General features: G+C 37.6%; 1 protein-coding gene across 1 annotated transcript in view; it reads left to right on the plus strand.

Moving 5' to 3' along the window:
- The first annotated feature begins 2319 nt into the window (after positions 1-2319).
- Positions 2320-24119, plus strand: part of reck (reversion-inducing-cysteine-rich protein with kazal motifs) — a 66518-nt gene continuing 44718 nt past the window's right edge. The window contains exons 1-2 of the mRNA XM_046848476.1: positions 2320-2554; positions 23127-23185. Coding sequence (XP_046704432.1) covers positions 2485-2554; positions 23127-23185 — 129 coding nt within the window. The 5' untranslated portion in view covers positions 2320-2484. The remainder of the gene's footprint in view (positions 2555-23126; positions 23186-24119) is intronic.

The following is a 24119-nucleotide window of genomic DNA, read 5'->3' on the forward strand; positions in this document are numbered from 1 at the left end:
TTATACTATAATTAAGTTTGAACATTCACCTAGGTTTTAGTTCTGAAAGTATAGCTCTAGATTTTGCCATTTTATCCTGATAACCCAGCCATTAGGGTTGCACAAGCCAGTGCACTCTTACTGCCGGTCCCAAGCCCGGATAAATGGGGAGGGTTGCGTTAGGAAGGGCATCCAGCGTAAAACGTGCCAAATTGAACATGTGGATCACGAATACGGATGATCTGCTGTGGCGACCCCTAATGGGAGAAGCCGAAAGAAAGTTTAGGGTCACAGTGAAATCATGAATACTGGGCACAAAGAGGAATCATTCACAGTGGATGGCAGTTCGTTGCAAAGTACCACACCCGCCCACACACACACACACACACACACACACATTTACCACAAGGGTCAATTTAAGATAACACAAAGCCACTCATGTACTACTGTATAGTGTCAAACACTTAAATTAGCACTTTCCAAGTTTGTTTTGTAGAATGCAAGAGTTATATTTATATTAAGTTTGTAATCTAGCATACCAGTGTAGATTTATTCATTGCTAGAGACTCAAAGCACTTTTGTACGTCGCGCTGGACAATGGCGTCTGCTAAATGCCACAAATGTAAATTTAAATGTGTCCTAGACAGTATATTACAGTATTAAACAGCATGTTAAACTAGTACAACATTTATTATAAGACACAGAGTATACTACAGTACTATAGTATGTTAGACTGGTCCTTAAACATCTAAAGCAGAAAGAGTATGCTACAGTACTAAACATGTACAACTGATGCTCTTACAGTATTAAACGCTATGTTAAACAAGTAATCCAGCATCTAATATTGAGACAGTTAACTACAGGACAATAAAATATGTTAGACTGGTACTTCAGCATCAATCACAGAAAGAGTATACAACAGTACCAATCAGTATGTTATACAAGTAGCATCAATTATAACACAGAGACAGTAAACAACAGTACTATGAGGTATGTTTTACAGGTACTTCAGCATCTAACACTGAGACAATATACTAATGTACTAAACATTATGTTGTACACAGACACCTAAAACACAGAGAGAGTATGATACAGTACTACACAGTATGTTAATCTAGTATACCAGCATCTATAATAATTTAGAGAGAGTATTCTACAGTACTAAACAGGTACTTCATGCTCCAGCATGTATTATAACTTAAATACTGTGTACTGCAGTACTAAACAGTATGTTAATCTAGTATTCCAGCACCTATTATTATTCAGAGAGAGTATTCTACAATACTAAGCATGTACTTCATGCTCTATTGTAACCAAAATACAATATTTCTCAGTTCTAAACACTATGTTAAACTAGTACTTCAGCATCAAACATTGATACAGTGTATTACTGTACTATATAATGTTGGAAAAATACTCCAGCATACTACAGTATTGTACAACATGTTAGACTGGTACTTCAGCACCAAACACACAGAGAATATACTATAGTACTACACATTATTTTATACAGTCACTCCAGCATGTATTATAACTAAGAGACGGTATACTGCAGTACGAGACAGGACATCAGACTGATCCTTCAGCATCTATTATAACTCTGAGAAAGTATACTACAGTACTAAAAAGTACTTATTGCTCAATTGTCAAGTCAAGTTTATTTCTATGGTGCTTTTCACAACAGACATTGTCTCAAAGCAGCTTTACAGAATTTAACAGTTAAGGTGAATGATCTGTATTTATCCCTGATGAGCAGCCATGGTAACTGTGGCGAGGAAAAACTCCCTTAGATGTTATGAAGAAGAAACCTTGAGAGGAACCAGACTCAAAAGGGGAACCCATCCTCATTTGGGTGACATCAAGACTGTGATTATAGTCTTTAAACAATACAGAACACTGGAGAATGAGAACTAACATGAGTACTGGAATGTAAGATTATGAGTAATGATCTTTCTACAGTTGTATACAGTCTTTGTGGTTATAAAACTAGGAGCTACTGAGCAACTCATAAAATATGATAACCCAAGAACAATATATCCAGCATCCAACACCAGGGCAGAGCTCTACAATACTACATATTGGTATGTTAGACCAGTTCTCCATAACATCAAACAAACAACATGCTGCATTTCAGACAGTAATTCTACAATACTGGACAGGATATTAAACATATATTACTCCAGCACTGGTTATTATGTATTTGTAAAGTTATTGGATTAATTGTGTAACTTGACACAAGATCTAGAGCTAGAACCAATACGCATGCGCAATCGGGGCCAACCCATCTCTAGTAGGCGGCCTGTGTGTGTGTTGTGTGTGCGCGCGCGTGTGTGTGTGTGTGTGTGTGTGTGTGTGTGTGTGTGTGTGTGTGTGGCACGGAAGAAAAAGCCGCAAACACGCTGATGTAGAGTTATCTGGCCGGAGGAGATGTTCTCATGGAGCTGGTCAGCCCGACAGCGTCTCGTCTGCGTTTGACTTCACCATGCACTTCAGGAGCTTAGTAAGATGCGTGTGTGTTGCCAGATAATCATTTTGCTTCTCGCCTGCAACTTCTGCGCCTTCGTTTATACTCAGGGTAAGTCAGTTTTGGGGCTTTTTCTTTTCTTTTAAGTTGTTTTGTATCACTTTGTGCCATAGAAAAGTGTTGATTAAGGGCCAATTATTCGTGTTACGCCGATGCACAATTGTAATTCAATATAATGCATTTAAAAAAACCCACTCCTTTCCACAATAAAAATATGTATTTATGATGGCGGAGTTTCTATGGACGGGGTCCGTTATGTTTCGTCGTCATTCCTCCGAGACACTTTCACACCAAGCTGACAAGTCGGACAGAAAGTCCAGCATTACAGATCCCCAGCTACACAACTTGAAACACACTCCATAACCCCGTACACACCGTCCAACTTTTATAAAAATTGCTCTTTATTCTTTAGAATGAAACGCGCCGCCATTCAATAATAGCAGCTGTACTGCGTGAAAATGCTGCCTTCACGTGCCATCGGAATGATTATGAATGTAAGTTTCCGAATCAGTTCAGGCGACGCGTGAACACCGCTTCAAGTCGCAACTACACTTAAATATACACTGAAATATTTACTGAAAAATATAATACACACAACTTTTAGTCACCCTAGTGTGTAATTTGTCACTTATAAGGTTTTATAATAATGGTGAACACTTTGTATGATTAAGATTATTGTTGTTGTTATTATTATCATCAATAATAATTTAATGCATTTTTATTCAAGTAGTCTAATCACAGATTATGTGTGTTTTTTTACAACACTGACTAAACCATGTTAGTAGGATAGGAAATGATTTCAGACTGTATAAGCAGGTAGTGTTAGAGATATACTTGAACATCTGTATGGTTATTATTATGACAATGTGAAGCACTTGAAGGTAGCATGGGATCACTGGAAGGTATTGAACCATGCTGACTTTGTTTATTTGTTTGTTGAAATAATTTTTTTTATAAGTTTGATCCTGTGTTATCGCATTGTTGGTGTCTTTTTATAGGTACAACCCGTAAAAAAACAAAAATAGAAATAATTTCATTTCATTTGCATTTATAAGAGAGAGTGTGAAGTGTCTTCTAACACCATAGAAATCTCAAGTAGGATGCTAGCAAGGCCTAACTTGACATTTTGTTCACTAGTCCATTTGGCCTTCTCTGTTTGTATTTGTTTGGCATGCTCTTGTAAAGCAAATGGCAGTCTGGCAAAGTGTTAGTCTAAACCCCTGACTGAAAGCCATTTTCTACACATTTCTAATTTATTTATTTAATCAAAAAGCACTATGCAAAGCAATTAACATGTAAAATGACTCTTAGGCCACCTGGAATTCACTACAGGGTGAGTGTTGAGATCACATATAATGCCAGATCAGATGTTATTCCTCTATAACATGGACATTCTCAAGAATCGGGTATATCCTTTGTTTTTATTTCAATTGTTGCCCCAGATATGCAGCTATTGCACACCGAGCTGTCCAGAGGTTCCCCTCACATCTGTCTGGTCAAGTAAATCTTCTCATGTTGTACCTATTTGAAGTTCTCCTTTTTTCCCTAGCGAGCATCTGCAACCCATTTAAGCTCCTTCAAGTGAGATTCAGGACATGAAGGGGGTTGGGGAGAGGTGGCACTCAGAGGCTCCCTCCTTTAAACAGCTTTAGTTCTTCGTACAGCTCACGGTTTAAGTGTAACATCAGAAATTCTGGAAATTTACAGTATTTCAGGGTTCTCTGAGTAGAGTGTCTGGGGAAAAAATCTTTCTAAACCTTATGAAAATGTGTAAGTTACAGAAGTGGTAGTCACTTTTGATAGTTATTTGTCAGAATAGGACTCCAGGCAGCATTGTCTCTTTTTCTTCTGTTTTTTATTTCTCATTTTTTGCACAAAGCGTCTCGAATGAATAACACATTTTGTGTGTTGTCTGAAATTCTGGAAAGTCAAGGGGAAAAGGGCTTCTAGATTATTTTCTGGAAGAAAGGACAAAAATCTCTCTCTCTCTCTCTCTCTCTCTCTCTCTCTCTCTCTCACTCTCACTCTCACTCTGTCTCTCAAAGCACTATTTATGCACAAATGCTTTTCTATCTGTTTTAAATGGCCACTTCCTAAATAATAGATAGGATTAATTTCAGGAGTATGGATATGAAATTTGAACTCATATTGATTTGAAAATGTGTCTCACTGCCAGCACACGCAGTATCAATAAGATGCTGTGTCGGGAAAAGCACAGACCTGTACTCAACCTTAACATATATTCTATACTGTGTATTACAAATACACAGCAGTATTATAGATGTGAGAGTTTGGGGATATGAGATGCTTACAACATACACTTTGAACAAATCTGTGCATATTTTGTATATGATGCATATAAAGGTTTTTTTTTTTGTTTGTTCTTTTTTAGCTTATATAGCACCAAGGAAAATGTTATGTAATCTATTAAAAAAAGCTCTGTATTATAGTAATATTATAGAACTTGACTATTTTTATAAAACATCTGAGATACAAAGTGTTGAATATAGACTAGAGTTTTCTGTGCTTTTACTAGACACTACAAAGGTACTATATTATAATATACACTATACTGCACTGTACTATACCACACTATACTATATTTGTTTTTATATATATTTTTTCCGCTTATTTTCTTCCCAATTTTGGTCACCTACCAATTCCAACCAAGCAGTAAGCTAATACGACATATAACAAACCTTTGAAGGAAACAAATAAGATACTGTATGCTTCTATAGAGACACATGAATTCAGCCAACCACATCTTTTTCCGAGGACTCCCGCTCACGCTTCATCACCAGGCAGTGTAACACACATTCTCTGAAAGGACTCTCCTCTGCATCCATAACGCTGACAGTGATTGACTAGTGTCATTAGCGTTAATGATAGTTATAATGATACCCTGAGTGCATGGCCTGTTTTGATCCCAGGCACAGATGGCATGATCAGGATTAGAATTTATGATTTCCTGAAAAAACAGGCTTAATGCTGTCCCTTGCACCACATCGATATATTGGGCAAAAGACACCGCTTTATTTTGTAGCATACATCTTTTTACATTGTGGTAGATTTGTTTTGTTTACTTTTCTTGTTTTCTTATTGTATAGTTTTTTGTTTCTGATTAGCTAACTTTAATACTTTTTTGACACAAATCTAACAATTTACTGTGCACATGTACCATCCCTTTTTTTCCAAAGTCCAAAGAATGTAGGATATGCACAGCTGCCATCTTGTGTATGTGTGTGCTGAGCTGTAAGTACATGAGAGTCAATTGCAAAAACCAGCCAAAGACTGTGTCTTTGTTTCCCTAGCAATGTCTTTGTAAAAAGCATATCTATCATAGTCCAAGAGAAAACACATAGAGAGAAAAACTTGCTTACTAATTATACTTCACTTTGTGTCTGCGAAAGAATGAATGCAGTCTACATCTTTAAGCTGCAATGTATTGACGGTTCTATTGACATAACATAGTTATTCATTGGCAGTCTATGCTTTTTGCCCCATGGCTCTTGATAAAGTCACATGGTTTTGTTTTTCAGTAAGTTGCTCTACATTGGCTCAAGCAGTCGTAAGTTGTGCCTGGATAAGCACCGTGCAATAACATCGTAAAAGCAGTCAAACTATACAGTTGAAATTGATTTGAATAATAGAGAAAGAGGGTGAAAAGATATTGTCCGGTTTCTGTATTTGTCTGCAGAACTATGCTTATTCTCCTGTTGGTTTTTTTTACCTGTTATTACGTGGTGAATGTTTGGACAAGGTCCCTCAGCTTGTCAGGATTAGGAGGCGCTCTTACGTAACAGGGTAGGACGCGTCTCTCGTTTGATCCTTTGCCAGCCGATCTGTTGAGCAAGTCCACCAGTCACGCTCTTTATCCAAACATATGCAAACCATTTCATTCATCATGTCCTTTCTCTGCCTTCAGTGTGTAACTGTGTGACATGTCTATATAATGTGTCCTTTCTGATGTCTTGTTATTGAATCTGAAACAGTGGTGTCTTTCTGCTTTTCTACGAGAACTAGCTCGTTCTTGACATCTGCCGAATAAAAGTGAGAGCCCAAGTGCTTCAAAAGCTCAGAGAGCACATGCCATATAGATCCTAAACACCTGGAGTACACATGTGAGAGGCTCCACAGCCAGATTCGTGTCTTGACCACATATTTTTGCCATCTTCACCTACACAGCACATGGACCATGAGGATGCCATCGCTTTAATATACGTAAATATTATCTCCGATGTATAAAATATTTCCAGATGTATTTACAGCAGCGATGTATCTTTTTGCTATTTAACTTTCTTTGAAGAAACATTCAGAATTCTTATTTTTATTATTATTTGGGATTAAACTTTCTGACCACATGCTTGAGCTTGCTATAGGCCTCAATCACATCAGTCCATATAAGAGTTTTGATGAAGGAAGTGGTTTCTGACGCAGTTCAGGACAGAGTCATTGGCACGTGTTGGCCATGTTTGGAATGTTTATTGGTTTTTGCTTTTTAGATCTTTACTGAACTGACCTTGGACATGACATTTGCCTGATAGACTTCTAAAGCCAATGTCCATTTGTTTAACAAGATCAATTCAAAATTCACTCACTGCTTGAATTTGACCAAGACAAACATGGCAAAATATGAAGCTTGAAATTATATTAAAAACAAATCATAGGTCAGAAAATGAGCAAGAATTAAATAGATACCCTTGTAGGAGCTCCTTTGCCATCATTTGCTCGTTTACCTTTGCTGCGTTGAAGTGTTAGGCGATAACCTGGAAACAGGGAATTCACTTCTCTACTTTCTCTGTATTAAAAGGTAAAATCATGATAAAAATGATCCCATACTAATTTACTTTATCTGTTTTTCTTGCTCATTTTCTGACAGGTAATGTAGTTGTAAAGACTATTAAAGACATAATATTAGCCACTTTATGCTAGGTCAATGTTTGGTTTATTTTGCCCAGGATTATTGTCTATTATTTATGGCGACTACACAGATTTTAGCCACTTTGTCCTGTTTCCTGAGACAAAATAAACAATTCTCTTTTGGCTGCAGGCTTGAACTCTAAGAATCGAATACAATTTCCAGTCACCGTTTCTCTGAATTGGTGGCTGTGTGGGGCCTTCCATTCAAGTGTTGTTGATTTTTAACTTTGAAAATGCAAATGAAAGAAAACATGAATGGTTAATAATGGCCACCACTTGATCCTAAGGAAAAGTGTTTTTTCACTTGAAAGAGATGAAATATGTATTGATCCATTGATGAAATAAAAATGTAAGAAAAAAAAAATTGTGATTCTCATTAAAACAGTTCTGATTAATATCAGTGTGGCATTGTTTTGGATTAAGAAATGTCCCGAAAAAAGCAGTTATTAAAGGCAAATAAAATAATGTATATTAAAGGTTTAGTCTATTCATAACACTGCTGTTTTTTCCCATACCCAGGCTGAAAAAAAAAAAACAGCTATGTACTTTGGGACTGAAGGCTTCCATAACGTATCACTTCTACATTAAGTGTAGTAATTCAGCCATGACAGTAGTTAATATTTGCAACTTCTGTGACATTATAAAAGGTTTGGGAACATGTAACTGATTTTATCACCCAGGGTGTCAAATATTGTCTGCCCTGAATACTGAATATGACCATTTATAAAGGACAAGCTGCAGACATACTGAGTTGGCTTGGTGGCATAAAAGTCTAGATTGACTTCCTGTTTGTTTGTTTGTTTGTTTGTTTTGGTTTGTTTAGTTTTTTTTTTTAAAGAAGTAAGAGGAATTGGAATGTTTTCTTTTTATTCCTTCCAAGTAGAGAATTTTCTATTACAGCATGACAGCATTTTTCACTCTTGTCAAAAGTTGATTAATTGATGCACAGGAAGTCAACTTTGACCCAAGCCCATTATTCGTTCTTTGTCCAAAATGCCGAACTGCTCAGCACGAATGTAGGAGTAAAAACTGACCAGAGTCGACCATTCAGCATAGTACATCTTTATGACTTTCCAACTACTAAAGATGGGAGGGAGTGTGCTAATGGCCATTTCAGCTAGCCACGAGCAGCTAAAGGTCTTTTGAATTCTTGGCTTGTGGCAATTATTGTCCATACTTCCTGTGTCAAGCCAGGAAGTACTGTGCTTTCACTCCAGCTGTGGAAAAAAGCAGCTATGGAAAAGAAGAAAAAAAAAACCCTACACAAACAGGAAATGCCCTGGCAGGAAATTTAAGCCATGTTTTGAATCTTCATAATTACACCGTTCATCAGCAGAGAACACTCACTTTATTACCTTTGACTCTCTTTGTCACCGAGTAAATATCCTTTGAGTCGTTTTTTGTGCTCGAAGGCGGGAAAAACTTTTTGAGCCTCAAATGATCTGTGACCAGCTAAACCTAGCTAGGCAGGAGAACCAGCCAAGACCTGGTATTCACACCCTCTTATTAAGTCCAACAGATGTTTTAGTCAGAAATCCAAAACACGGACACCTTGGCAGTACAATGTGAACAGTGCTTGTGTGCAATAAACATCCCTCAGGCCATCGAGCAGTAAGACTTCGACCACGGAATATGATTATAATGCAGCAGTGACTGTTCGGATTACTATGCCCGGAGTCTACAGGACACACTTTTAGATATGACTTGCTCTCACCAGAAGACAGAATGTTCTGCGACCTCAGGTTGGGAAAAACTGTGACCTCAGGTTGGGAAAGAGGCTCAGAGTCAGCCATGAGAGAATCCACTGCACACACCCTTGTTCAGCAACTACCAGGAAATATAACCCAAAAAAATTCAAACGTTGTGGTTACACAATGTAACTTAGCCACATAAGTGCCGTCCACGAGAGAAGAAAAGCCCTTTGTAATTATCTGCAAAAATAATGGAAAGTGACTGAGGGATAATGTGGTCTGGTGTTGATTGCTATAGATAGCAGCCAGGAGAAAATCCCTGTATGTTTTCCAAAACACTGAGCTAAGCATGGCACAGGCATTATTCACTGTCTGAGCAAGTCCTGCTTTTTTTCTTAACAGATATTCAAAATAGATTTTTTGCTATGGTCTTATAATGGTAACGGGAAACAATGGAAAAGCAATTTTTTTTTCGTCTTTCTCGGCATACACTACAATAGAACATTAGTATTGTTATAAATCATTGATAAATATATTGAATGGTCTCTACTTATTTCACCACAAAGTCTAGAACAGAGCCGATCTGGAAGTCACACAAGCAGATAGTTCAATGTGTACTTTGAAACCTTGTTTTTTTTTTTTTAATGAAAGATATAATCAAATATGCAGCAATACATTTCTGGGTCAAATATACTCAAATTGAAGCACTTGGAAAATTTCTTAATATGTTTTCATCCACCAAGTCATTTTCCTTTACTCTCATGATCTTATTATTCAAACCAAACATGGACTCATAATAATCTTTATTAGCAGTACATGAAGCACAAATAATGTTATTTAGTCTGTGTTTTTTCTGTAGTTTGTGCTTTACATATCAGAGTCATTTAAGGTTGTTCAATAATTTGAGAATAAAACTAATCAGAAATAAGAGACAAAAATATTATTATTATTATTATTATTATATTTTTTGATATTGATCAATTTAAAGCTAAAAAAGTTTTGGGCGTCTCAAGAAAATCGAACAAATGAGTATGATCTATCACTATCTATGCGAATTAGTGCCTGTTTAAATTTTATGGTTATTTTTTTTACATTAATGATAATTAAAATAGAGAAATAGATATATCAGACACCACTCAGTGCTTTTAATGATTCTTCTTGTGCCATTAGTCTGATCATTGTGTACATGCGGGCTCCATCTGTTAATTGCCAAGCTCTCTGATGTTTTCTATTGAGCAGTACAGTAAGGAAACAGCAGCAGCTCAGGGAGTACGAGAGGAAACAGCACGGGTTTTGCCATAGCAGATGTCCCATTCACACCAAGGAAGGCATGTGTCACACAGCCTGATTGATAACTGCCCATATGTAGGCATCACAGGAAGCCTGGCTTTGGAGTGGCTCAAGCTCGACGGCTGGCTTCACACAGAGGATGATGACGATCAAGATTTGTGCACACAGCGCCTTTAAATCAAAGATTTATCTGAAGCATCTGTATGTGTGTTGATAGATCACACAAAGCTGAGAAAATGTGAAAATGTTTTTTTTACAGCATTACTTGTACCCTAACAAGAGCTGATCAGCAGTCATTTGTCGGTAATTTGCGAAACTTTCTTGTTTTGTAGTACTTTTCACTTTCTGTGTATTTAGCTGTCAGTTAGGACAACAGGCAATATGGTCACACTGCATTAACAGCGAGCTATCTTACACAGAGAACTACTCTGCTCATTTCATCCATCGACTTCTCTATTGTTCTGCCTCACCCCCTCCTAAGTGTCAGTGTGGGTCTTAACAGCTTGAAAGGATTACCTCAGACCCCATGCTGCCCTAGAACATATCAGTGTTTATCTTTGGAGCTGTTGAGGGCATGTCTCCAACCTAGGAAACTGAAACCCTTATTCCATCTGTTTTTCTTTCTTTGCTTATGCTATTCTTTATTAAGCAATTAACCTTTCAAAATATTCATTCATTCATTCTTTCATTGTCTTGAATCTGAGAAACACTGGGTGTGAAATGGGATTACACTCTGAATGATATACGGCATCCCCACACTCACACACACACACACACACACACACACACACACACACACACACACACACACACACACAACGAATTCAGATCCGAAATAAAGAAAACAGGAATATTTGAGGTGGCAGCACTACCCATGCAGCACTATGCCACCATTTCAATAATATACTGCAAGAATGTAACCTTGCAATACATTGTACCACTTTTCTGAAATTATATCACCAATAATTAGAGTAAAATGGCTTGTTAAATTTGAACAGGACTTGAAAAATGAATTAAAATAAATAAATAAATAAATAAATATAAATTCCATATCACATGGCAGCAAAATATTGCAGATATAGGTCAAGAGATTCAGTTAATATTCACATTAATACAGGGTTCAAAAGATAATTTATTGATACCATTTACTGGTGTGAATCAGAATCTTCATATTCTGATTCTGAATCTGATTCACATTAATAAAGGGTTCCTACACACAGAAAGGATGCTCACTAAATATTTTTTTTTGTTTGTTTTTTTCGCACCACTCTACAAACATCCCAAATCAGCAGGTTTTCAAATACTCCAGATTCTTAGCCTGTCTGGCTTTCTCATTGTCAAAGTAAAAGATCATGTTCCAGCCCCACTCTACCCACTTTCTGATATTTAATGTGAAATACCATCACTTGACTGCCTGATTAGATAATTGAATAGGTTACATATGTTCTTATTGAAGTGGCCCGTGAATATATCATAATGCAGTATTGATCTGTAACACAGCTGTTTAGAAAGTAATTCCTCCAACACATACCATAAAGTGTGTTATATAAAAAAAAAAATTCTTCCAAAACGTTGAATATTTTGTACTGTAATCCCAAATTAAGTTCAAAGCTAAAAAAACGTTACCTATAAAGCCATTTCCTGTCCACATGGTCTGTATACAGGAATGCTCTTAACATTCCACAGGCTTTATTCTTTGGATCAAAAAGAGCTGCTTGGGGATGGGTGGATACGTCACTCTATGATTTTATCATCAAGGAAGTGAGTAACACCACTTGTAGAAAGAAAAGGGAGAGTGTTAAAAAAAATGACGTAGTCATCTTTAAGAAATTCTTTAGCTCTTTGCTGTAGCTAATTTCCCTCTAAACCTCCAGGACACATACCAGATGCTTAATGTAATGCAGGTGCATCTATTTTACTAAATTTGACTAGCACTATTTAGCTGAGACAGGGTCCAATCATGTATGGATCCATTTCTTTCTTTTGACCCCTGTCTTTTCCTGTTGTCTTTTCTTTCAGCTGAGTCATGCTTTAGCTGCCTCTTAAGGCCTCACATCTGTCTATAAGGCTCTTTCATGTTCTCCATCTTCCAGCTCTAGCAGCTCGTTTTATTCTCAGAGGATCTCCTTCACTTCCACATGTTTCATAATGAATGTAAATGTAAAAATAGTGTAACTCATTTTATTAATGAGATATTTTATTCAATGTATTTTTATTTGTATAGAATTTTTAATAATGGAGAATGTCTCAAAGCAGCTTTACAGAGACAAAGGGATTTTAAAGAATTTAAAAGTTTGATTCCTTTGTTCCTTATAGCTGTAAATGTATCTTAAATGAGCAAATCACTGGTGTCAGTGGTAAGGACTGACCCTGAGATGGCATGAGGAAGAAACCCTGAGAGGGACAAGACTCAAAAGGAAACCCATCCTCCTCTGGGTGGCACCGAATATCCGTTCATTACAGTTCCATTGTTATTGAGGTGTTCAGTGTTGCTACTTTAATGCAAAACTGTTCATGCAATATTGTTGACTGTTAATATTACTTACAGGTCAAAATCCATCCTCAAAGTTCTTGAGTTCTCAGTAACTTCATGGATCTTTAGGCTGTTCATGTAGAACCATCCCCAGCTGCATAGTGCGTAGAGAGAGAGAGAGAGAGAGAGAGAGAGAGAGAGAGAGAGAGAGAGAGAGAGAGAGATAGAGAGAAATGGTTTCATGTTAGCCATAGAGACCTTCAAAAGAAGACGACTAATAATAACAAAACAAAACTTTAGTGCTTTCTTTACTTCTAAAGTAAAAAAAAATCAAAAGTTTCCATTTTGTCTATCATTTACAGTTACAAACATTACTATAATACATTACTTTAAATTAACTAGTAATTCAATTGAAGGCAAATACATGAATACACTATCAACAAAGTTGAAAGCAAACAAATGTTAAAAATGTAAGCTGTAAAATTACAATTTCTTTTTGCTGGAAGTAAGAGGCACATTCCTGCTCCAGCATGACAATGCACAAAGCCAGCTCCATGAATCATGATTTGTGAAGGCTGGATTGGAAAAACCCTGAGTGTCCTGCACAGAACCCTGACCTCAACCCCAACTACACACGAAACCACCCCACCCTACATCAGAGTCTGATCTCACTAATGTCTTTGTGGCTAAATGATCACAAATCCTGCAAGTCAAAATTTCAATCATATACTTCAAGAATGTAACTCTACAATATATTTGACCACTTTTCTGCATGGGTATCATCAATGCTTAGAGTGAAATGGTTTGATAAATTTGAAAAGATTTTAACGCTTTAATAGTAACACCTGTACATATTTGTGCAATTATCCAGCCAATCACATGGCAGCAGGACAGTGCATAGGCTCATGCAAATACTTGTGATGAGATTCAGTGAAAAAATTTATATCAATAAGGGGTTCCTACACACAGAAATGATGCTCACTAAATGTTTTTGGTATTTATGCCAGACGATTGGAGGTGATTACAACAGCTAAATGTAAAATGAGATGCTCATTGAGTACATATGGTTGTGATGATCAGGTGTCCATTAATTTGTGGACTATAATGTAACTACATGTAAGCAAATATTCTTAATAGTGCCAGTTAAACTAACAGCATGACTAGAACACAACAGTTAACCCCCACTGTTTTTTTATGTACAACTTCAACATTTGCATAACAATGGCATAACAAATTCAAGTGTAACAAGTTCTATGTTGCTGTTCTCTTTCTCATTAGCAGCCACAAGGACGCCTGACACAAAAATTCTGACGAGCGCTTTTAGCTGCCCTTTGTGTACCCCTAATCAAGAATGAAAACACACACACACACACACACACACACACACACACACACACACACACACACACACACACACACACACACACAAACGGGCCTAAAATAAACCCATTTAATCTGACAAACATGAATAATAAAAACTGTTATATTTTTTGTTTAAAAAAATTACACAATCACTGCTAGTGCATGCGATTGTTACTGAGCCTTTATCAACTTCTTAAGCAACTGTAATTTGTATGGCCAGGGCTGAATGCCTTGCGGCCTTCTCTCAGGGTCAGGAAAACAAAAGGAGCTAGACGAGTGCACGGAGCACAGGACTGGCGCTGTAGTTTGGCCTGAATGCTCTGCTGCACCTTCAGTTGTGTCATTAAAATGGCAGCTCGTTAAAGGAGCTGGGCGGCAACCACAAAGAGAACCCAGATTGCCCTGCTGCCCTTAACAGTGCAGAAGTACTTCAAGCACAAATTTCCCAATTACAGTGAGCAAAAGCCAGCTTATGCTATGCAAATCCTCAGAGAAAATAAAGCAAGCTTGCCTCAGATAATATTTGCTATTTGCCAGAACTGGCAGCTGATTTGACTAACGTTTGCTCCACATTACTGCTGTCAGTTATGCTGTAGAGTGCCAGCTATTTCTTTTGCCAGGTAATTAGCCTTGACAAGAATCTTAGCAAGGCTATTAGGTAAAGTGCTTTTAACAATACCAAATCAGCAAATGCATAGAGTTTTTGCTTATTTAGAACTTCTGCTTCTGCGATACTTAGTTTAAAAATAGTCCATTGAAAACTTTTGTTCTATAATTCTTACGATCTGTAAAGCTGCTTTGAGACAATGTTCATTGTGAAAAGCGCTATAGAAATAATGCTTGAACTTCAAACTTGGACTTGGTGAAGACAAAAGTTTCTGTAGATCTCACCATAAGAGTTAAATGCACTTTTTGAACATCTCATTCCACATTTAGTTCCCTTTTGTTGTTATAATATCCTCCACTCTTCTGGGAAGGTGTTCCACTAGATTTTGGAGTATGCTTGAGATTTGTGCTCATTGAGTCGGAAAGGGGTTAGTAAAGCCAGGTACTAATGTAGGGTGAGGAGGCCTGGGGTGCAGTCAGCGCTCCAAATAATTCCAAAGGTGTTTTTCAGTAGGGTTGAGGTGAGAGGTCTGTAGTAGGCCTCTTAAGATCACTCCAACCCTTGTAAAGCATATCTTAATGGAGCTCGCTTTGTGCACAGTGACAGGATTGTGTCTCTTAGTTTAAGTAAATGAAAATTTAATGCTGCCACATCCAAAAACTTTGTGGTAAAGGTTTGCGGAAGAACCAAATATGTTTGGAAAAGTCAGGTGTCCCAATGCTTTCTTCAATATAGTGTGCAGCTATTTATCTATGTCTCAAACACCAGCAAACTTACACAGAAAGAGCTGTCTCATTTGTCTTATCTGAATGAATAGAAAACAGTGTATTATGGGTGAATGGATAGATGCAGCAAAAGAATTGCATGTGCAGTGGCTATAACTTCTTTGAGTTCTTTACGTATCTGTATTTTAAATTCAGAGGAACCAGAAACCAGAAAGAGTTTGTTTGTTTGAATTACATATAAACCATATAAACCATAGAAAACTGGGGAAAAACAGTGATAAATATGTCCACGCTGTTAGTGTGGTATGTGACTTTTGGGTTTGACAGTTCCTAAAACTGAGACAAATCACTCAAATTGGTTTCGGTTAGTGGTTTATGCTGAATTGTTTTATAATCTGAGCTGCACGTTTATTTCACTCATGCCAGTGATATTCTCTGACAGATTTTTAGTTGTGCCCAAATATTAATAAAGCAGTCGGTCACTGTAAACCATGACCATGCTGTTAACAATGGACACTGTCACAGAGCAGATTTACAGAGATAAGTATGAATGTATAAGTGTAGTACCTATAAATTTGTTTCTTTGTAAGTTTATCCCTAATGAGCGAGCCAGTAGTGACTATGGCAAGGAAAAACTCCTTGAGATGGTATGAGGAAGAAACCTTTAGTGGAACCAGCCTCAAAAAGGGAACCCATGCTCATTTGAAACACAACAAATGTCCATTAATTATAGTTTTATCATTGTTCACGTGTACTGATTGATGCCTAAATGCAGAACTGTGCAAATTGCATTCATAGTAGCAGTCTGCTGATATTAATTACAGTCTAAATTCATCCTCATAGTTCTTGAGTTGCTCAGGATCTTTAGGCTGTTCATGAGGAACCATCCCTAGCTGCACAGAGTGATCTTCAATTGAAGAGAACTCCATGCAGGTATGGTGTTGGAATGAATTAGGCACATTGGAAGTATGTATAAAAGGACAGGACAATGGTCCATATTTACCTAGAATGCACTTCAACTTCTTTCAAGATGTACTTTCTTACTGGCCATACTCTTGTTCCAAATCAGATAATGCAGTTATGCAGATAGAATAAAAAAAAATGGATCACTTATATATGGTAATAATACAATGACATTAGCCTCACATGGTTGATTTTTTCATGCACATTTTAAAATGTGCTTATATCTGTTTCCAAGAAGTCATTAACCTTTATAATAGTAAATGCTTCTACCACTTAAGTTGATCTCTGGTCACATCCCTGCACAGACAGCTTTGTTAATGTCTGAGATATTTGCCCCCTTTGTTGCTTAAGGGCATAGTACTTTGACCAGACAATCTGTGAAGGAATGCAAGCACCAAGATTTTGCAAGCTCTAACAGAGACAGTCCAGGAACAGATGTCCCCCTGAGACCTTGCTCTTTTTTTTTTTGTTTCCTCATCCCTGGATTGAACCCCATATGAGCCTGACATGTCAGGGGCTAGCATGTCTGCTGTTCCTCATGCTGACAGTTTTGAGCCCAAATAGAATCCAGACACATCATGCCTTCTTGTGGAAGTGTCTCGGGTTGGAGTGCCACAGCCTCGCATCCTGAGCTTTCCCAGCCCCTCTTTTGCGCCTTGAGTTTTCATGTCTGGTTCTCATTCAGTTTTGATCAGCTTCGTTGGGCCTGTCAGAGAGCTGCTCTTTTAAGTTGGTTTTAATTTCTGCCAGAGATGCCTGCTTCTCTGGACATCAAATACACACTTTCACAAACACCCTACGTGCAAGAGGCTTGCGAGTGTTACACCCCTCCTTCTCTTCCTGTACCACTTGAACGCTGTTGGACCCCCTCTTCCCACTGCTAAAACATGCCTTGGGAATGGGAGGGGTGCAAAGGGGGCTTCCTGTGGCTCGTCAAAAAAGAAGCTTGATTTAGATGTTTACATGAAGGACTCTGCGGGGGGGTCATAGAGGGAGGGGGCTGAATTTAGGGGGTCACAGAGGAGAATTCCTTTGATGTGGCTTGTGGGTGGCATTATTACTTTTCTTCCAAAAACAGAGACACAGTAGCGGGTAAGCCCAAAATGCTAGCACATGTGAGGCTCACTGTGAAGATAATCTACAACCTCTTTCCTGTGACCCAAAAACTTGTAATTACTGCAGACAAATACAAATCACAAATCTTGCTGCTTTTCCGGCTTGAAGATGTCTACATTTTCTTGGCAGCCATAACTACAATATATTAAGCGGGTCTACTGTAACTCTGAGTGTAAAGGATGCATTCAGATATTTTCAGATATCGTTCCTCCACTAATATTCACACACAGTCTGTGACTGTGGTAACTTAACAGTATGAGCCTTTTTCTGGTGTGTCTGCTTCACACTTTGAATGTGGGTTCATCACAAATTTAAAGACCTTATTATACAAACAGTTTGGAGAGTTAGAGAACCTATGATAAAGAACTATTTTTACTAAACCCTATCAGTGATAAAGAACAAGTTACCACAGGAGGAAGACTGACATGCTTGACTGACATTGCAAATAGCCAAACTTTTTGAGAAAATACTCTATGAACATTTGAAATAGGTACACCTAGAATCTATTTCAGTCTAATAGACATTTTGTGAGGAAGACATGCAGGTAGTTTGTGTGAAAGAGGCAGATGTAGAGGACAGGGTGGTATGGAGACGAAAGATCCGCTGTGGTGACCCCTAATGGGAGCAGCCGAAAGAAGAAGACATATTGTAAGAGCATATTTTGCTATTGCACATCATTTAAATGCTTGATTTATTTTTTTTTTAATCTGGTCTGCACATGTATTCAAATGAAAGAATGTACAGAATGTCTTTTTTTGTTTTGTTTTTTACAATATTGCCATGAAAATAAATGTTATATATAGTTATGACGGTTAAAATAATTTAACTGATGTAAAACCTGCCCAACTTTATACATTTTTCATACAATTTTTAAAATGTGTAAAATATTAACAAGTATTCTTCTATTATTTGTTTTCCAAAAATATGCATCTTCTTTACAAGCCAATCGTCTTGTGAATCTGGAATGATTGACAAGCTGCACAGATGGTTTAAAATTCACCTCACCTTAATCACTAACCTTAGTTTTCCTGCTGGTTCTGCATCCTCATTTTGCATCAGTGTAAATCAAATCTAAAATCTGTCATGTATGCAGGTAGTCGTCGACTTACGACCACAGATCGGTCGTAACACGATTTGGTCAGTAGAGTAGGCTATATGTACAGTACTGTGAAATGATGCCGGAAGCTGGTACGCACTGTCGTACCCAGCGGCTAGCGGCGTAGCCGAGGCATACGACACTCGTAACACGATTTGGTCATAAGTAGAGTAGGCTATATGTACAGTACTGTGAAATTATGGCGGAAGCTGGTAAAAAAAATAACGTACGCCGCGGCTAGCGATTGTGGTCGTAAAGTCGAATGGTCGTAAGTTGCATAGGTTGTAAGTCGACGACTACCTGTACAGAGTAACTAAAAGTAGGCACATAAAAACCCTATTTTTTTTGTAATTTCCGTATGCAACATAATTGCAAGCCAGAAATTCCACTGTAAACATTTATAGTGTCTATCTATTAATCTTAGATGATAGAAAACACTACATCTTGAAGCTTTAGCTAAGATGTATGCACTTTGGAAATATTTATGATGCATTCACAAACGAGTGTAGTAGCTACCAGTCATTGTACTAGGAAGTCGACTGAAGGCATCACATTTATCACTGGATTACAATCTCTACTGTTTTACCATTCCCATTTGTTCATAAATGCAAAATAAGTTGCTCCATATTCGCATTAGAATTGCAGAAAAACAGCTCATGCCGTCCGACTCTCATAAACCACTTGACATTCCCCAGTGGCCAACTGCCAGCTTGGTGTGTCCCGGGCTTTAAATTCTTATCATTCGTTCTTAATCTAACCTTATATATTTTATTGGTTAAAATATAATGCTGTTTTTGGAAAAAGAATGAGAATAAGTTTTGGAGAAAGGTTGAGAGTTGAGAGGTTTTTGTAACTGTATCGTTAGTGAGTCTTCAACCAGTTGTAGTTTAAGGGCAGTCGTCCCCAACCCCCGGGCCAAGGACCAGCACCGGTCTGTGGGTCAATTGGTACCGGGCCGCACAGAAAGAATACATAACTTACATTATTTCCGTTTTATTTATCTTATTCTGAACGGTTTTATTTTGGAAAATTACCGGATTCTCTCCGCCACATCTGTCTATGACTCACTCTTAATGCATGTCATGATGCCTCTGTCACATGTCTTACCTCCATCCTTCTTAAAGAGGCTGCTCCGGCCGCTAACACATAATACATTATCGCTAAACTCAAACCCCCAAGCTAGCAAAATGAACAAAAAACAACACAGTGGATTCACATTTATTATTAGATTTAGAAAATACCAGTTTTTATGCCGGTTGTATGATTTTATTTTGTTGTATTTATATGCCACACCTTAGGTTCCCTGGTGGTCTAGTGGTTAAGATATGGCACTCTCACCACTGCGGCCCAGCCATTAGGGTTGCACAAGCCTCAGTGCCGGTCCCAAGCCCGGATAAATGGGGAGGGTTGCGTTAGGAAGGGCATCCAGGGTAAAAACGTGCCAAATTCAAACATGCGTATGGTCCGCTGTGGCGACCCCTAACGGGAGAAGCCGAAAGAAATTGGTATATGCCACACCTTAAAGGCCGGTCCGTGAAAATATTGTCCAACATTAATCTGATCCGTGGCAGAAAAATGGTTAGGGACCGCTGGTATAGGGAACATTTTTTTCGGGGAGTTTTTCCTTGCCACAGTTGCCATCGGCTTGCTCATCAGGGACAAACTTACTTATAAAGAACATATTCACTTTTAATCACCACATTATCTGTGTAAAGCTGCTTTGAGACAATGTTCATTGTTAAAAGCGCTATACAAATAAAAATGAATTGAATTGAATTGAACATGTAGGCTCGGGGACCAAAACCTGCTACTGTAACAAGTACACTGATTGGAGAGACTTGTGTTGTTCAATAAATGTTTAATTTAAGCAATTTTCTGTACCATGTCTTATTTAATAACTATAAGATATTATAAGATGATGGGGCAAAAAGAAAATCTGCAAAAAAATCGGCATCAAATATCGGCCATTGTCTGCCGTGATTTCTAAATATCGACATCGGCCAGAGAAAAAGCTGTATATATATATATATATATATATATATATATATATATATATATACACACACACACACACACACACACAAACACTCACTATAATCAGTCTCTACCTCGTGAAAGGACTATATTAAAAAAATTTACTGCGTTTCCACTTCAATCTCACAGTAATTGGGTTCTCAGCCTCCTTACACACATTCAATCAATACACTTGGTTTTCCAGTCCTGGAAAATACATACACCAGGTTCTAATTAATTCTTCCAATGGCTAAGTGGTAGGTAGTGTTCTTTTTGTTCAGTTTTTTCATTTGAAGCATACCAGCTTTACCATATGACACAGAAAGCTGCTGTAAGCTCATTCCAGAAAGCTTCTCTTTATCAGGACCTTGAGAGGTGAAGCATCCTGTTCTCTCTCACTCCTGAAGGCGTCTGGCTGTTTCAGACACGTAACCCTTAGTGATAGAATCCAGTACCAGTCCAGACTCTCAACGACAGACCCCCATGACTTTCTCCTGAACCTGTGATGCCACTCAAACCTGTACTGAGCAGAGCTCAATCACAGCCTGCACTCTGCTCCTCCTTACATCGTCTGAAGAGGAAGGAAAAAAGGTAAAAGACATAGCGGACAAAAGCAAAGAAACAGATCGAATCACACTGATGAAAGGCTCAGGCTTTGGATGAGATGCAAATGGATGACGGTCGAGGCTGGGCAGAGATGAAAGCACACCAGTCTGATAATAATGATATTTTGTGTAAGAGCATTACCAGATGAAAATATGTTTGCATAAGGTCCTCAAAGCCTTACCTCCCCGTTGTGATTATTATAAACAAACCATTGCCTCCACACACAAAGAGCATGCTCTTTTTTATCCTGCTATGCACTGTTTTTCTGTGAAATATGCTAGTTCTGTTTATACACTTCATCTTCATTGAATGGGCTTGGTATATTTCAGTATGTTTTATGGCTTTATTTTAATTTTTCCAACATGCTCTTTTCCCTCATGAAATAAATATACAAATTTATTGTTTGTGTAGTTTATTTTCATTAAGATTAGAGTTGCAGTAGAGGGAAATGCTGACTAAACTGTAACATTTTTGGCCTGTGTTTTTTGCCTAGACAACTGTTTCATGTTTACTTTTGTTCCTTATCTGTTTTTATCCTGTTCACTCTCAAAACAGTCAGGTTGAATAATGCTGCTTTGAGTCTTTATTGTTGACTGTGTTCTAGCAACAACTCAGAAGAGCAGCTGAGTCAATCATGAGCAAAAACGTAGCCAATCAGGCAAGATGTTTTTGTCCAAAGTTAGCTGGAAGGCATGTGAGCAAAGAATATATATCTGCCAGACTGCATGCCTAAGTCACCCGACCCTTTAAAAAGCATAATTTGCCTCAGTAACCATGTGCAGTTTCATGAGATTTAATATAAAGTTGGAATTTAAATATTTATTTATATCAAATTCATTTCTGCTAGTATTTTATACAGCTACCAATATTGGATGATAAAAGCCTATGCACCTTCTGACACATATTATGTACAAAGCCACCCTTTCAGACAGACTTGGTGCAAGGGCTGCTGAATGCACCAGTATATTCTGTACTTGACCTGAAGAGAGCAATGACGTCCTTTCCATCCAGAAAACAGGGCTAGTTATACTCACTTGAATTGCCAACCAAGAATTTGGGCCAGGATTCAGGCTTCCAGTAACAGGGCAGTAAACACATCCTGGAAACTTAGTACATGGATATGTTAAAAACTGCCAGCAAAACAGCTGAAATTTTCCGCTATGCTAGCTCAGTTTTTGCTGGACAAAATGCATTTTTGGTGTGGACGGAAGTCCAAAATGTAACAAAAAAACATGTATTTGCTAATGTATTCAGCGTTAATTGTGGACATAAGTTTGTTTTAGACTTACCAACTCAACAAAATTGGAAATTAGCGTGTGATTATTTAAGATTTCAATTTAGCAAACAACATAATATTGCCAGTGGCAGCATTCTCAAAGCTAATCATATATATTCAGGTTTGATAACACAGTAAATAAAATTTATTGTTTTTGTTAAAGGGGGAGGGGGGGGGGGGGGGTAACTTTGCTGGGTCTTATAGAATGGATTGATTGTGATAATAATAATGTAAATCCTATACAATTCATATACAATATATATACAAAATATCTGTCACCAGATCTCAAGTTTATCTTACCAGTACTCATCCAGAGACCTGTACTTTCCTTTTACTTTCTTACCCATCAACACATCTATCCTCAGACCCTATACAGATCGTGTTGATGATGTGTGTATGTATTGATGTAGATTGGGCAGTGGATTAGAGCTAATAGAACTGACTCTGTACTCCTTTTTTTCTGTGTACATTTTGGCCTTTTCTAGATCCCTCCTGCTGCCATCATGCCGTGGAGCTCCCCCAGTGTAAAGATGCGTGCGACCAGGTGAGAAGTAAATCACATGCTCGCATATTTTTACATGCACACACCAGTTTGGTCAATAAAGCTTTTCTGTAAATGTGTGTTTAGAGTGTATAGCACTATGTGTCTATTAAAACCTTGGTTTATTGTTCAGTTTACTTATCAAAAAGCATTTTAGTTAGAATTCACAATGAATATTTAGTGTAAAATGTGGAAATTAAAGACAGGCCATAAACAGGGCTTCTTTAGGGCAAATCCGATACTCATAATTCACAGAATAGGTCAAATATCCAGCAGGCAGCATCAAATAAGGTCCACAATCACAACCATGAAGAACAAGCAAGAATCAAAAACAGGAAACAAGGCTTAGACTTGAAGCAATGAATGCATGGTCAGAGTTTCCAAAGAAAACAAACTCACTATAAAAATAATAAAGAACAAATGACAATAATCAGGAAATGTATAAAATGACAGAATAAGGTCTAGGAAAGTTGAATAGAAACACGGGCTTAGAAATGGGATGTGGTAGCTCAGTAATTAAAGTGCTGGATGACTTCTGATCAGAAGGTCATAAGTTTGAATCCCAGCACAACCAAACAACCACTGCTGAGCCCTTTGAGCAAGTCCATTAATCTTCAACTGCTCAGTTGAATAGATGTGATGACTGAGTTGCTCTGGATAAAAATGTCTGCTAAATCCCATAAATGTCATATAAATTTAAATATAATGCAATTGCACTGAGGTGATTTGTGACGTTCAGTAACTAGAAAGAAATGAATGCATGTAATTATTAGGGGTATAAGTCTAGAGCTGATTACAGGTCTTGAAAGAATTCATGTAATCAGCAATTTGTGGAATTTGCAGTGAAACATAGAATTGGCATTTTAAATTTTTTATTAATTTGTTGTCGAATTTTTATTTATTTACATCTGGACATAGTAAATATGTTAACACAGCA

This window comes from Silurus meridionalis, chromosome 4, assembly GCF_014805685.1.
Source record: "Silurus meridionalis isolate SWU-2019-XX chromosome 4, ASM1480568v1, whole genome shotgun sequence".
In the NCBI taxonomy this organism is placed as follows: Eukaryota; Metazoa; Chordata; class Actinopteri; order Siluriformes; family Siluridae; genus Silurus; species Silurus meridionalis.